The sequence below is a fragment of the Synchiropus splendidus genome, chromosome 15 (assembly GCF_027744825.2).
Source record: "Synchiropus splendidus isolate RoL2022-P1 chromosome 15, RoL_Sspl_1.0, whole genome shotgun sequence".
In the NCBI taxonomy this organism is placed as follows: Eukaryota; Metazoa; Chordata; class Actinopteri; order Syngnathiformes; family Callionymidae; genus Synchiropus; species Synchiropus splendidus.
Genome location: NC_071348.1, coordinates 14,089,496 through 14,104,485, shown reverse-complemented (window position 1 = coordinate 14,104,485; position 14,990 = coordinate 14,089,496). Strand labels below are relative to the sequence as shown.

Here is a 14,990-nt window from a genome sequence, read left to right as displayed (position 1 = left end):
ATATATATATATATATATATATATATATATATGTCTCTTCACTTTCATTTGATCTTCACAGTCCAGCTCTGTTTCCTTCAGTTAAAATATCTAGAGTGAAGTCATACATCAATGTCACCTCTCTCCTCAAGGCATCAACTTTATCTGGTCTCCAGCTAGATCAGAACTCAGCAGCTAGGCTTCTAACTGGCTGAAACACATCACTCCAGTGATCACTACACGGGCTCCCTAGCCACTTTAGAACAGACTTTTCACGCCCGTCTTGGTTTGGCCCCCCACGCCAACCAGGACCCTCAGATCCTCAGGCAGGTCTCTTGCTGTCCCGAAGTCTAGACTTAAATCCAGTGGTGACCAGACACCTTTTCTGTCAGCTCCAAAACCCAACATGCACCTCCACCATTATTTTTAAAACACATTCATTTCCATAGGTAGAGATCTGCTGACATCTACACAGACGGTATATGTAAACTATTTTAGCCATAAACCTCCTGGTTTTTTTTTTTACCCTCGAAAGCGATCAATTAATTTATTGCCATGGTCAGTGGGGAGCCCACTAACTAGGAAAGTGTTTTGGAATAACGTGCAGTCAAAAATAAAATAAAATAAAATAAAACAACAACAAGGCTGTTCACGAATTCAACAGTCTGACGGCCGAGGGGAAGAAGCTGTTCATGTGACGGGAGGTTCTGGTCTGGATGGACCGTAGCCTCCTGCCAGAGGGAAGAGGAACAAACAGTCCATGTCCAGGGTGAGAAGGGTCGGCTCAGTGAAAATGAGGGAGGCGTATCTAGTTCTCTCTGACTGGAATACTATAAGGTTATATTTTTGGTTTTTATCATGGGATTTAGCTCTTATTAATGTACAAAAAGGTGATTGAGCCAGCTTCATGCGACTTGATGAAGGCCCCTAATGCATCGAAGTAGAAATGAAAAAGTACTTTTTGAGTGAGCGACAAGTTTGTTTTCTGCAAGCTGACCTTAATGTGTTTGCCACCTTACTTAATGTTGTGTACACAGAAAAGGGAAATAAACATATTTCGACAACAGAATACTTGTGGTTTATGATTTTTGATTTTATTATTAATAACAATACTTATGCATCATTAAACAACATAATAATAACACTGTAATTGAGACACTTCTGTTCTATCGATGTCACCAGGGATGATTGGTTGCTGGTAGGTCAGAGTTAGTAACAATGGGTGTGGCAGCTGAATGAGAGTTTTTCCTCCTGACAGGAAGGTCATGGTTGTGAGAGAGGAAGCTGAGTGACAGGAGAGGACATGCAAGTGAGGTGGAGACAGAAAAGAGCAGAGGACATAAAGAGAGGAGAGAGCATCCCTTGCATGACAGATAAGGCACTTAATATACAAAAACATTAAAGCATGGCAACATCATTGCAAAAGATAATTTCATTATCAAAGGCCTAAAACTCAAACACTTTCTACATCATTTGTAAACCGTTTTTAAATCACTCATTAATCGGTCATATTACGTTTTTTTTGTTTGTGTTTTTTTTTTTAATCCATAGGAATCACCCCTCGTTTGCAGATGCCAGTAACTGAACTATATTTTCTCTACCATCACTGTGTACATTTGAATTTGCTGTGGGTGGCATCATTGGTGCCATTCTGCTCGCAACTGCTTCAGCTGTGACAGACAAACATTCGGCTCTGACAAGTACGCTACAGGACACTCCGGTTCATCTGAAACGCTAGTGTCAGACCGTCAGATCTCATTTCCAAGACTGACGTGGAGATCAAGAGGTGAAACATTTTTGGCAGCTGAGATGAATGCAGAATAGCACGACAGGATATGCGGGATTTATCTATTCCTGGTATTGGTTGATGTCATCAAACACTAAATGAGCTGTTCAACTGCCAGGCACAGGCAGACTCATGACAGGCCACTTTGGAAAGTAGAGACTAACTGTCCTTGCGCCAGACCATTAAGAAACACTGTGGATCCGTGCAAGGACGCCGCAATCACAGAACAAACACATATTTGCATAGACAGAAATGTAAGCAGTTAAATGCTGTTTCTCAATTTCACAGGACTCTTGGTCCAACGACGCAAAAAGATGAGAAAAGCGCATTTTCAAATCGCCATCTTTAAAGGCCATAACTCCACTCTAAGGCACGAAACGGACAAGGAAAGCTATCATAGAGCATCACTCCCCTCTGATGTCCTCTCCATTTTCCTTCCTGTCTCTTTAACATCAGGGGACTGGCAACAATGACAACACATGACTCAGCGGAAAAGCTGGTCCACTTCATGTAGTGTGTATCACCCACAGGAACGTTGTGCCCCCTAAAAAGTAGAACGAAATGTGTGTGTGCGCTGTGCAAATATAACAGTGTCGTTTTTTTCTTCAGGTACTTGTTGTTCTTGGTCTTAAGGAATTCCTCCCACCCCCCCTTTCTGCATCACCCCTTCTTCTGCAGCAGGGCATGAGTCCGTCTGATACTTTTCACTCTTTCTTGCTGTGGTTATTGTTGTGCACTGTGTGACCATTCTGCACCGGCCCGTTTTTCAGCACACTTTTTTCCTCCCTCTCCTCATCCTCATCTTCTGACTCAGTCTCTTCCTTGTCGCTCCTTTCATCATCTACCTTTTCCTGAAAAAAAAATATAAACAGGTTGTTATTTTTCTGCGCATCACAGGGCTCTGAGTTCTTCAAGCCTCTTCCTCTACAGTTTTACAACATCATCTGCAACAGGAAATAAACTGTGCTCACTTACGTTGTTGCTAAGGAATCGCACCGCTATCCGTATGATGAGGATGGCCCAGAAGATATGTAGGCATTGCAACACCATCAAAAGACCATTAAAAAAGTAGTACCCAAAAAAGGGTTCATAGACAGTCACTGGATACACCCACGTGCAGTATAGAATCCTGCAGGGAAGAATGGGTCAATTACTTTGAGTACTGGCAGCATGGTTTAATAATATTGTGTGGCTTATCAGATGCTTGGTATGGGATGTACCGGAAAGGGAAGATGAAGAGACGAGTGACGATGAAAACGGCAGCAAAAACTATGAAGATGTAGTTGCAGGCATTTCGCCACCCAGCATAGTTGAACATCTTTGCAGACTGACAAAAACAGAAGTCAGAGGATTAGTGGTGTAGTAGATAGATCTGAACACCAGGGGACACTGTTTAGTAAGTCACGTTTTACGGTATTAATGTGACCGTGCGTTTTCGAGAAGACATGAATAAAGACATGATGTCCGAGACACGTCGTGACACATGTGACTTCACTTACAGCTCACCGGATGGACAAACACGTGATATATGTCAGCTGACTGAAGTCACATGATCTGTATTTTTAAATGATTATGAGGATTCATTGTTTTAAAGGAGGATTCGTTGGACTATATTACCTCCAGAAGGTAATCGGAGGAATCATGCACCAGCATGATGAGAGTTCCAGCACGGATGTAGTTGACACACCAGGAGAAGCTGATGAGGAGGATGGTAGCAACATGGTGGACAATCTGTTCCTTAAAGTCCTGCAGACAGTGCAAGAGAGTGTTGAGGAGATATAAGAAATTGGCGGTTAAAAATAGTTTACTGTTGTGTTTGAAGGAACACAATGTGACCATTAGCGAGAAATCCCCCCACTGAGCTCAGCTGACCGACGCAGATCAAAGTCCACACACACACACACACACGATCAAGCAAGCAACAACAGTCTAATGTCCACACTGTCGCAGCCAGATGTCAAAGGGACCATGCTCCAAGGACAGAACGCCTCCCTCCTCTTCTATTTAAATGTATTGATTTCTTAACACATTTAGAAAATGTCACGCACTTTACGTTTAACATCAGACGCCACGCTGAAGAGTAGAGAGCTGTAGAATCCAAGTTCGATCATGTAGTACCAATACTGAGATGGTAGCAAAGTCTGAAACAAGAACAGAACCCAGATCTGGTCATACAAGAGATCTAAGAGGCACAATCTTTGTATTTTAGGTCTCTGGTTGTCATGGAGTGGGGAAATCCATGCTTGTTTATCTTGAAATCTAAACATAGGAAGGTACAAAAAGCAGAAGCTTACCAGCACAGGGAAGCCTTCCCACATCTCCTTCAAGTCGTACAGCCATGGTTTCTGCAAGAGGAGACAGTGAATGAATGAGACACCACAAGCCATCAGGTGCGGTTATTTATTTTATCTGAGTCACAGTGGGAATGAGTCAAATCTGCCGCAACGATGGGGGAAAATCTGGTGCTGCTGCAGCTGCAAGATGAGTAATAATGACAAGAGGAGAGAAGGCTACTCACATCCACGAGTGCGGCCAGGCCAGCAATGAAAGCAAGAAGGTAAAAGGTAAATCTCCAACTGTAAGAGAGCAAACATACATAGAACACATTCTCCACTTAATGAGGCATTGATCGTTGAGGCATTATCACATGGCACACACACAGACCATTGGAGAATATTATTAACACATATGAGTGATGGACAATGGGAGCTGTCAGAGTGCGTGTATTCTTCCTCTTAATATCCGCTGACAGAACCGGTGAGAGGCCGTTCTCTCCCACAGGTGGACAAATAGTCCGTCCAGTGAAAGTACAGTGAGACGTATAGGCTGACAGAAAGAGCAGTCTGTGTGCGGGGGCGACACCAGCGAGGAGAGTAGGACAAACAAAAACGTCTGTTGTGTGAACACACACAATAGAGCAATTCACGGGAAGACATTTCAAATCGCACACAACGGAAGACCAGACAACGGCCAGCGAGCGACAAAAATGCAGTCACATGAACATCTGCACACGCCCACACGCGCATCCAATGTATGCCCCAGTAGCTGACCTTCTGCGTGTCTCACTGAGCACTGCACTCTCCATCAGTGGTGTAAAGGCAGCAGTGTTTGCAGTTAATATTTATGAATAATGTGGCCCTCACTCTGCTGGTTTGTTGTGCTGAGATAAGTTGGTCATAAATTAAGGTGGATTGAATGAATTTGTGCATGTCACCCAGTGGTGTGCTCTTTTTCAACGAGTGTACACTTAGTGACACTCACTTTTGCAATAGCTGCTGCTGACTCTTCTCTGATCAGTCAGCACAAGCTAAGTTTAAGTAAGCAAAAAAGGTCTATTTCACTAAATAATAGCCACAGTTATTATTGTGTCTTCATCCCTCCACTCAACACTATCTATTATAAGCATCTTAAAATTTGTAGTTGAAGAAACCCAGACTTCACTGAACCCTGTGAACTACTTCCTTACTTCATGTTGTAGCTGAGATAGACTTTACCCCCTGTGACCCCTCAAAGCAGAGTAAACCTCAAGGCCTGGGGGACAAAATCCAGTCCTCCAAGTGATTTCAGGTGGTCCGCAAGAGATTGGTATACAGTGGCGGACGCCCTTCAAATTTGATACAATCTCAAATGAAATTTGTGAAATATTTGTTCACTGTTAGCAAAAAAATAGAACAAAACTATATTCTTGGCAGTTTTAATGTGTCAGTTCTCGACGTTAAAGCCAACAAATAACAGAACGTGTGTTCAAACCATCACATCAAATTAAAATTTAGCAGTCATTCACACTGTATGTTTGCATGGGGTATGTGAAAACTACTGAAGGTCTGACCAAGTATATTTTATTGACTGAATACTAGGGATCGGAATCTGCCAATGATGCATACTTAAATGGACTTAATAGTTGTCAATAGAGTTCTATTTTTTAACTCGTGAGTTAACTCGTGATTAATGGCAAATGAATCACACATTTTGTAACTGTTCTATATGTAATTTTGGCGAAGATGTTCCCAACAGCAGGGCCAATAATGCTTTCTTCATGGAAACATTTGTTTACTTCAACAACCCAACATAACAGAGACTGTCAAGAACATTCTTCAGAATAACCTCGGAGGCACTGAAGAGGCTCAACAACAAGCTTTAGTGCGATTGAGATTAAAAAATGTAATATTCACAATAATTTAAAAAAAAGATCAACCATCAGTCCATTGCAAAATTGTTTGTCCATTTAATTTTCTTAGTTCAGTCACAACTTCACTGAGAAAATGATTCTTGAACTATACTTTACATACAGAAGAAATAGTTACAGCTTCATATATAATTGTTACATGCAATACAATTTACAATTTTCAATGTCGGTTCAAAACTAACTAAACTAGTTGCAGGATTCCTAGCAAAAGAGATGAAAATGATAGAATTTACTGGCAGGCTTACTCAGTTTACCTTGCAACTCTGTATCTGACACATACCACCACACTTACCGTCAGACACTGACTCAGGAATTTGTGCCACTCCTGCTGTTGGATGACCTCTGCTTCTGTTACAGTAAATGCCCATCAGTAGTGACAGAGGCCCTGCTGTTGTGGTCATGTGCCAATGTGTCGTGTGTGCAAATGGCTCACTGCACAGCTGTGATGTGTACAGGCAGGGTCGCCGCCAAGTCGCATTGTAATGAGCACATGCTAAAAATAGAGGTCGCTTCTGCTCTCCGAAATATGCTCATAACGTGGGGCATCTGTCTAGTCTGCCGGGAACCATACATGTAGCTGTGTGCATGTCGCACTCACCTGGCTTCTCTGAACTTTTTCAGCAGACTCGGTCGGTCCTGATTTCTCCGTCTCCTGAACCAGCGCTGCACCTGTCGCTCTGAGAAACCAGTCTGTTTGCTCAGACTCACTGTTGAGATCTGCAGACGGGACATCCGATTTTTCACATACATCCTAGTGTCTCATGCCCCACCGTGAGTGCTAGCTTGTACCTGTGAGGGGTGTTTGTTGATGTCACAGTAGTACGACTCCAGGATGGGGTTGTGAGGGACTTTGAACCTTTTTGTTTCTTTCACACCGAGGACAGCCGCTAAAGGTGTAGCAACGGTCCTGCAATTTAAAAAGTTCAACTATGAAAGAGGAGTCAAGCAATAACTGCCAAGATGCCAAATTGTATAAGAATACTCATAACAACATGTAAAAAAAACCTCCACTCTTCTGCTAAACTGTATTATCCATCAAGCAGTACAGGTTAGGCCACTATTTCCAAAAGTTATTTTCTGAAAGATTAAACCAGTGCCTGTGTAAGTACCTAGAATGACTCCTAACCAGATTTGAAGAAGATGACTCATTGATTTATAACAGCCAGAACCTCGCTCACGCCAAAAACATTTGATCAATAACATAAATGAGAATACTGCACTGTATAGTGGTGGTTTTATGCACATCTCTGCTGTAGCCTCACACATACTGAGTGATCACAAAAAAAGATTAAGGTCATTAAAAAAATAGAAGTATTACAACATGAATAGGTTCATAGTTCCTGACTGAGAGACGTAGTAATACTGGCGTGAGGCCCTAGGACAGGTTCAAAGTCTTCATGAACATTTGTTTTGGGGGATGTCTGAGGACAGTCAGTTCCGGACAAGGTCAACTCGAATTCTGTGTGACTTGAGTAGTGAATAATGTTGCATTTAAAAGGTCAAAATACTCGCTCACAGCATGTATATATATTTAAATAAATCATTGCACTCAGTGGGAGGTCGACCGCTTCACACATTCAAGCGACAAAAACCTGGCGATCATTCAGTCACCAATTCCTTTTTATTTTTAAATAATAATAAATATTTTACACAAATGTCATTAACATGATTTTGTGTATCCATCTACCATCTGAGCTTGAATTAAAAATGGCACCCAGCAGGGAACATTCATATTTAATGTATACAATATGTAACAGCATACTGACCTTTCGAAGACCTGACGCACAATTAGAAATACAAGAGCGATGGGCAGAGCCGCCCAGAGATCGCTGGCTTTGGCGTATATCCGTCCATCCCGGTCCTCCAGGTCAGCCCACCCCAGACCCTCTGGAAACCACAGCCGCTCCTGCCAGAACCACTCACTCAGCCCTGACAGCATCCTGAAACACACAAGTGTTCATTAAGTGAAGAAAAAAGCTCCTGATAGAACACGTGTTTGACGACACACCCACAATAATGGCTCCACCCGAAGCACCAGAGGAGTCTGCCGACTCCGGTGAGTACTATTATAGTGATTAAGAGAAGACTGGCTCTTCTGACGTCTACTCCCTAATTAAGCTTTTAATTCTTCCACCAGGGCTGAATGGCAGAGATTAAATCTTTTCTCTGAGACTTTTGCCACTTTTCAGTCACCCACATGGACGCTGGCTGTGATTTTGGGGAGTGGCATGAGTGAAGGGAACAAGCCTCTGAGCGAGGGCTGTGAGTCATGACTCTTCATCCATATGTGCAGAGCTGCAGGGGCCTCCAGCCCCAACCCCCCACGCTTCATGGCTGGAGTCCCCCTACAGATCGGCTCCACTCCCACCCACCACAGCTGTAAATGGCTCAACCCTTTAACTATTTCACAACCAGACCCCTCCCTGCTGGCGTCTGCTGCTTATTATGGAGGGTCCTGGAACTCCACACGAGAAATGGCCTCCACTATAGCAGACTCACTGGTGATTCGTTCGACTTTGTCGTACTGGGGAGGAGGTTTCTCAATTCTTCTATCTATCTTTGCCGGGCCCAGTGAGGCAAGGTTCAAAAACACTTACATTTAGAGTTGACCTAACTATGGCTTTTGTAACATGCTCCCTGCACCGTTGACACCCATAGCTGGAGGGAAGTCAGAGGTCAATTGTGACCCCTAAAGGTCAGCAACAGAGGTTAGAAATTGTTAAAAAGTTGAACCACGGAAGTCTCATTTGATTTTGTTTTAAACCTGTTAAACTGTTTAGCGATTATGAACGCTGAAGGCAGACTACTAATTATTTTGAATAGATATTATTTTATATAGTTTGGCGTTGCTGTATTGATTATTTACTTTTAATGTTTTACGTTTGCATTGTGACATCACCAAGGAGCAGGATGGATGAGGATTCAGGAGTGTGTGTTGGCACAGTTCTCCAACCCCTTTTTGTTGGCAGTAAAGTACCGTAGGACTGCAATAAAAAGTTATGGCATCATCAGCGCATCAAGCATCTTTCCTCAGACCACGCCAACAATGAATACTGATGTCATGTTGTGGGCTATATATAATGTTACCACGGCCAGATGTGGCCCTCAACACCTGAGTTTGATCTCAACAACAAAACAATCTGAAGCAGAATGTAATTCCTGACTAATATTTTAACTTGGGCTGCGACTTTAGGAGATTTATTTCCATGAATTTACTATGGAGAAAACTTTCTTTTGAGGGCATGCTGATAGATGGAAAGTCTGAGTTTACAAACACTTAATACAGCAAAGAGGTCACTCATCACCTTCAGCAGCTTTGAGCAGGAGGCAACATGTAGAGATAGAGCTCTTAACTGCATAACTTCTACTGACAGTGTAAACCAAATGGCCTAGCTTACATGTAAATAATATACGTGAGGTGTCAAACGAATCACCTGCAGAAGAGAGAAACCTTATTAACTATGGAAAAAAACAGTCATGCAGAGAATTAAAAACTTGTCAGACGAAATCAGAATATTGAGAAAACTACATTAAAGGGCTAAATAAGTAATAAATATACATAATCAATAAGGATAAGGATAAGTGGAAATAAGCTCGGCTTCGCTGGCGATGAACAACTCATGTGGAATAATACTAAAAAATACACAGGGAAAATGCATTGACCAAGGCACATAAGTTTATTATGGTTCATAAAATAATAGAAGAAAAAGAGTAGATTTTTCTCTATCACCACTAATTTTACCTCATAATGCAAAATACAGTCCGTTTTTTCTCTGTTCTGCGCCTTGTCTTTCATCTTACTTTTTGTGCAATTTTGATGTAACTTTGTTTTTTTTTGTTTCTTGATGCAGAGGCATCAAGCAACACACCCTGTTGTTATCCTTCTATTTTTGAAGGGCAAGTTTACATGATCACAAATGACTTCCCCTCCTGGGCTGGAGGAGACTGTAAAACAAAACACGTAAAGATAAACACTTCTCCGCTGGCTCTGTGATGTCACAGATCTCCCGGCGATGCTAACTGACCAGGTGCACTTTCAAGTCACTAAGCGTGAACAGGAAAGAGAGAGAGAAAGAGAAAAGCCAACTAATGATGTCACATGACAAAACCGGGAGAGGCGGGCCATGTCCCAAAATAGCTTACGCAAGAGTTTGGCATCACATCAAAATACACAGCAGCAGTGAAAACGATGCAGTTTTGTATAGTTCAATCCAAGGTTACAACTTTGCACAATTTTCCCTACATTAAAGACAATTGGACAGCCAGACCACATGACCAAACTCTGACCATTTCAAACGCCAATAGAAGCACAGCGTCTCAGGAGGAAGGAAGAACAAATGTCTCTCTTCCCATCACTTGAGTAATGAGGATGTGGTGAACTGGATTATTATGCAAAACGAAAACCCCACCAGACCAGACTCGAGCAAGGTGCACAGTCTGGGAAATCCACGGAATGTGAACATGCTTCTGTTCGTTCTGTGCTCCACATTAACATGTGAAATTTCATGTGAGACAGTAGGAATCTGTCAAAATAATACAACTGTGCTGGAGGAAGTCACATGACTGCAGCAGCATTCCGTCACGGTGAGTCACGCTCTCCAAAACCCCCAGATCGCTCACACACTTTTGGTGGTTTTGAGTCTCCAAACTGAAGGTGTTCCCCTTCCGGAGAGTCAGGTCTTGGTGGGTCTTATTCATTTCGACTTCAAGTGTTTCCAACACAGCATTTCACAGTCATTTTATTTTTCTTCTCAGCACTGAGCAACATGCCATTAATCTTGCGTGGCTTCACATGATGAAACCAAGTGGAAAAATCACAACAAGAGGAAAACACAATCATGGAAGTGGACTTATAGGGGCTTGAGGTGCATTTACTGGGGAAAAGCCCCAGACAAAAACACACCCGCAGCTTAAAGAACCGAAGTTCGCCGACACCACCCGGACAATTGGAAGGAATAGACCGGGTGAAAATGGATAGATGAGTTTGAGATTTACTCCTCGGAATTAAAAAGCTTTTTTATTGTTATCAATTCAATACATGTCAACATCAATTAAATAAGCAACCCCTTAGTTTGATTGTTTCACTGTTGTTGCTTCTCCATTCACAGTTCAAGTCGATTCAAGATCAGTTCAAGATTTATGGTTGTAAGTATTGAACAATATCTAATATTTTCAAAGCTTCTCTTTATTCTTTACGCAATTGAAGGACACACTGGTGCCACGGAGTAAAATAGAGGCGTATGAACTGAACAATTCACAGCCCGTGGGTGTGTAACAGATTTTATTTAGTGGCCCTCTAGGGGGGGCCACTAAACTTGAGAGCGACACAGAACTTCATGTAGTCTGTACTGCGGCCTCAAAAAATGTATACGTATTATTTCTTTTTTTTAACTGGATCACGGTTTATATATATATATATATATATATATATATATATATATATATATTTGTATATATATATATATATTTGGTATATTACTGAAATAATATTGTTTATTTTGCATCAGTTTCACAATCGCACAATAAATCACGATGGTGGCTATATTCAAGTTTTTATATAATCATATTTAAACTAAATCTCTTGTAATGTCTTATATTGTCAAATATTTGTACAAGAAGATTGAAATTTCAACAACAATTTCAAGTACATTCAGAGCAGTGGAAACTCTGGCCTTTGTGTTGCGAAAACCATCCTTGAACAAAAGCAAACAGATGCTTTTGTTTGCTTTTGTTCCGGGATTCCTCCATGTTTGTTGTTGTTGTTATCATCCTGCGATGTGTCTTGAGCATCGGTCTTATCAGTGGACCAGGAACTCCTGCACTTACAAAGGTTCCCTGGTGTCTGGAGAGCAAACTGCAGAGTGAAATTCAATTATTTTTTTGTTGTAATGAATTAATTGTGAATCGTGTATATATATATATATATATGTGTGTGTGTGTGTGTGTGTGTATGTGTGTGTGTGTCGGACACACTGGAAACCTTGTGAATGGAGAGGATGTGCTCTAACTGTTATACAACCGTGTCAAGTGACTAGTCGACTAGGAGCTCACATGAGCATTGACAGCCTGCCATACCTTACTATTGGACTGACTCCTCTGAACTGCCTTATGGGCCTGGAGTGTGATGTCTGTCCATGCGAGACCAGAGTTTAGGTTCGTGGGTTTAGGTCAGAACGAAGATTGATCTCAAATCAATCATTCATTCTACAAAACCTCTGTGTCTTGTCCAATATTTAAACCGGTTGCCATTCACTATCAGTGGCGTCTTTCAGCTCTGATCACCGTGACATCATGACCGGTCAGATTGTGGGATGTAACTCGTGTCATGCGCTAAACACACAGCTTGTTTGTGGTAACTTGGGTCATGCTGAGGAACGATGAGCCACAACACCACTCGGCTGTGTTTTAGATAAGGATCACAGGGATGTGAATGAATGACCTCATGAATTATTGATGGGGGGGTTTCAGTCAGTCATCATGCTGCGACACCGAAGCACAGGAGGTGTGAGCATGACATTGTCATGTTATTTGCTCCTGACTGGATGTTGGCCCTCCTTTTTTGTGAGCACAGATATCTTGCAGCAGACCAGCCCCCAGGCACACGCACTGCTAATCGTTCTGCAAGGGCCACGTAGTTGGAGATAACTGGCCACAAACACTGGCAGAGCACTTTTGTAGAGAGATAGAGAAGGCAGTGCTTCGGTCATACTCTCTGCTCTTTCCAGCTAATTTATACGTGACGTTCATTGATATCCTACTCTTTTAGCATCCTGAACAAACACAACACTGAATGCTTGAATGGCAACTACTAAAATCTTGACATAACGTGAATAAATGATCAGCCGGTTTAAGATCCCCTATTGCTTCTGGCTCACATTGTGATATGGATTATTACGTCCATACAGTTATTAATAAGTCATGAAACATGATAACAAAATCAGAACAGGTCTGGTGCAACACCTTGTAAACTTGTGGGCCTTTTAAGGTTCTCGCCACCACAGAGAATTGAAGATGTTGATGTCATGACTGTAACTCTTATTGTCAATTTAGATGATGTCCACAGAAACTCCGTAAGTCAGTTCATTCCAACCTTAGTGGTTAGTTACACTAATTTATAGAAATTATTTGAGAATATTTCCCCAGGTGCAGCTATACAAAGTCTGTTTACACATTAATGTGTGTTTAATGCAGTGTTTGCGTGCCAATGTTTCGCTTATGAAATATGTTGGGATATGTTTAAAAAGGTGTCAATTCCCCACTGTGGGACTCATAAAGGCCATCTAATCTAATCTGAATATTTTTGATGAAAATTTGCGACAAAGAAATGTTTAAAATATTGGGACTGCATTTGAAATGTATGTGATGATGTGATGAGAGAGAGAACTATAGATTACTTACACCCATATACTTTCATGAACCATTAATTCATTTACATGTGTGTGAATCTGATCCATTTCTTAATAGTATTTTGTTTTCACTGGCATCTCTGGAAAAGTAAGAAGCTTTCTCACAAGCACATTAGAATCAGAAATCTATCATTTATGGAAACACCAGCAACCATCGCTATTTTCTCGCTCAATATAATGAAGAAGCATGACAATCTGGATGTATGAAGGAGGCAGTCAATTCTTAAGTATGAGTTGACAAGTAAGCATTTTCAAGAAAGTTTCCTCCATGGGTGACTCTGTTTACAAGTGACCTTTTGCAGTGTCGTTATTTTGAGGTATCCAGTGCATATACAGATGCTTCAGGTCAACAGGGCCACCGGTTCTTCTCATTGCCCCCCGCACCACTCTTCATCCTGAGCTATAAAATGAATTTTATAATCCCAACCGGGAGAGGATTAGCGCCACACTCCGCATGCACTCCTGAGTGGCTACTGAACACGAGCTGTTCGACTCGACATGGTGAGTTTAAAGGTGATCTTCAGTGATCTTTGAGGTGAATATAGTAAAGATAAGGTACAAGTTCTGTTACTTCCCCTCAGTTATGTTGAAATACTCATCGTTATTGAACAGGCCCTTTAGCAAACAGATGCTAACCTTGCCCTGCTAGTTCATGGGTGAGTGAAAGAAGACAAGCAAGACCTTTGTTGGATATTATTTATGAAGTATGTTTTCATATTAGCGGGCGTTTTCGATAAGAAAGATGGAAAAGGCTGCGGTCGGTTAGCAAAATAAAGTGCAACGTTAACGCACATTTGTTCATCTGCTGGGATAAATACTACATCGGAGTGGTTATTGTTTAACGGAGGAATACATTAATTGTGTTTTCTAAACTAAATTTAGTTCATCGAGCAAGTCCTGCGTGATGACGTCAGCACCGCACGAGGTTGCGTTACGTGCGCGCTCTCAGGACGATTAAACTCTTACTTTACCACATGAAAGTGAAATCTGGACTTACGTGTCCTTCCTCTCGGACTGCGGTTCAGATGTCAGGCTCGGTGGTTGTACAGAGATTATCTGATGCCGATCTCAAACTGAAGTCCTCCACTGCGTGGATCTAACGGTCCGTCTGGAAGTGCGAGACTGGCGTGTGGAAAAGGGGCGCAGCTCGGTCCAAGTTTAGCGTTCGGACTGGATTCACATCTTTCCCTCGGTGTTGCTGGAGCGACCGCGGAGGGAAGCAGCGGCCCGGACTATCACAGTGGTTCAAGATCCGTGGCGCTTATTGATGCTGCCCAGATCTCTTGTTCGCGAGGTGGGTCCGGTCTTCCTCGTCGTGTTCCAGATGACCGTGGTGTCGGCGGGGGTCTGTCCGGTGAATGGCCGGTCAGAGAGCAAGCAGGACGGGCCGGCCGGCGGGGGACGAGCAGAGAGCAGCAGAAAGGGAGGGATAACGGAGAGGGAGGGACGCCGATGACGTAAAAGCACATGAGAGCTGACAGATGCTTGTTTCCGCTCACTCAAGTTGAGCAGCGTCATGGATCCGAATGAATAAAAATCAGTTTAGTCTCTCGTTTGTCGAAAGAATATAATGTCCCACCTCGGTTATCTCTCAGAGCTTCACTCTGATTTGATAAATCATTTGAAAAAGTGT

At 42.2% G+C, this 14,990-nt stretch overlaps 1 protein-coding gene across 1 annotated transcript; it reads right to left on the bottom strand.

Moving 5' to 3' along the window:
• Window positions 1–1,038: 1,038 nt before the first annotated feature.
• On the bottom strand, window positions 1,039–14,749 carry LOC128771529 (ceramide synthase 2-like). Its single transcript, XM_053886900.1, has 11 exons — window positions 14,355–14,749; window positions 7,718–7,891; window positions 6,741–6,858; window positions 6,550–6,668; window positions 4,284–4,341; window positions 4,060–4,110; window positions 3,814–3,906; window positions 3,383–3,511; window positions 2,986–3,092; window positions 2,741–2,894; window positions 1,039–2,616 (listed from the first exon to the last, which is right to left on the bottom strand). The coding sequence occupies exons 2-11, from the start codon at window positions 7,888–7,890 to the stop codon at window positions 2,470–2,472; spliced, it is 1,149 nt and encodes a 382-aa protein (XP_053742875.1). The 5' UTR covers window position 7,891; window positions 14,355–14,749; the 3' UTR covers window positions 1,039–2,469.
• Window positions 14,750–14,990: the final 241 nt, after the last annotated feature.

Coding starts and splice junctions, on each gene's coding strand:
- LOC128771529 (XM_053886900.1), bottom strand. CDS start 7,890: ATGCTGTCAGGGCTGAGTGAGTGGTTCTGGCAGGAGCGGCTGTGGTTT. Junction 4,342..6,549: donor AAAAAGTTCAGAGAAGCCAG/GTGAGTGCGACA, acceptor GCTCTCTTACAG/TTGGAGATTTACCTTTTACC. Junction 3,512..3,813: donor CGTCTGATGTTAAACGTAAA/GTGCGTGACATT, acceptor CACTGTCTGCAG/GACTTTAAGGAACAGATTGT.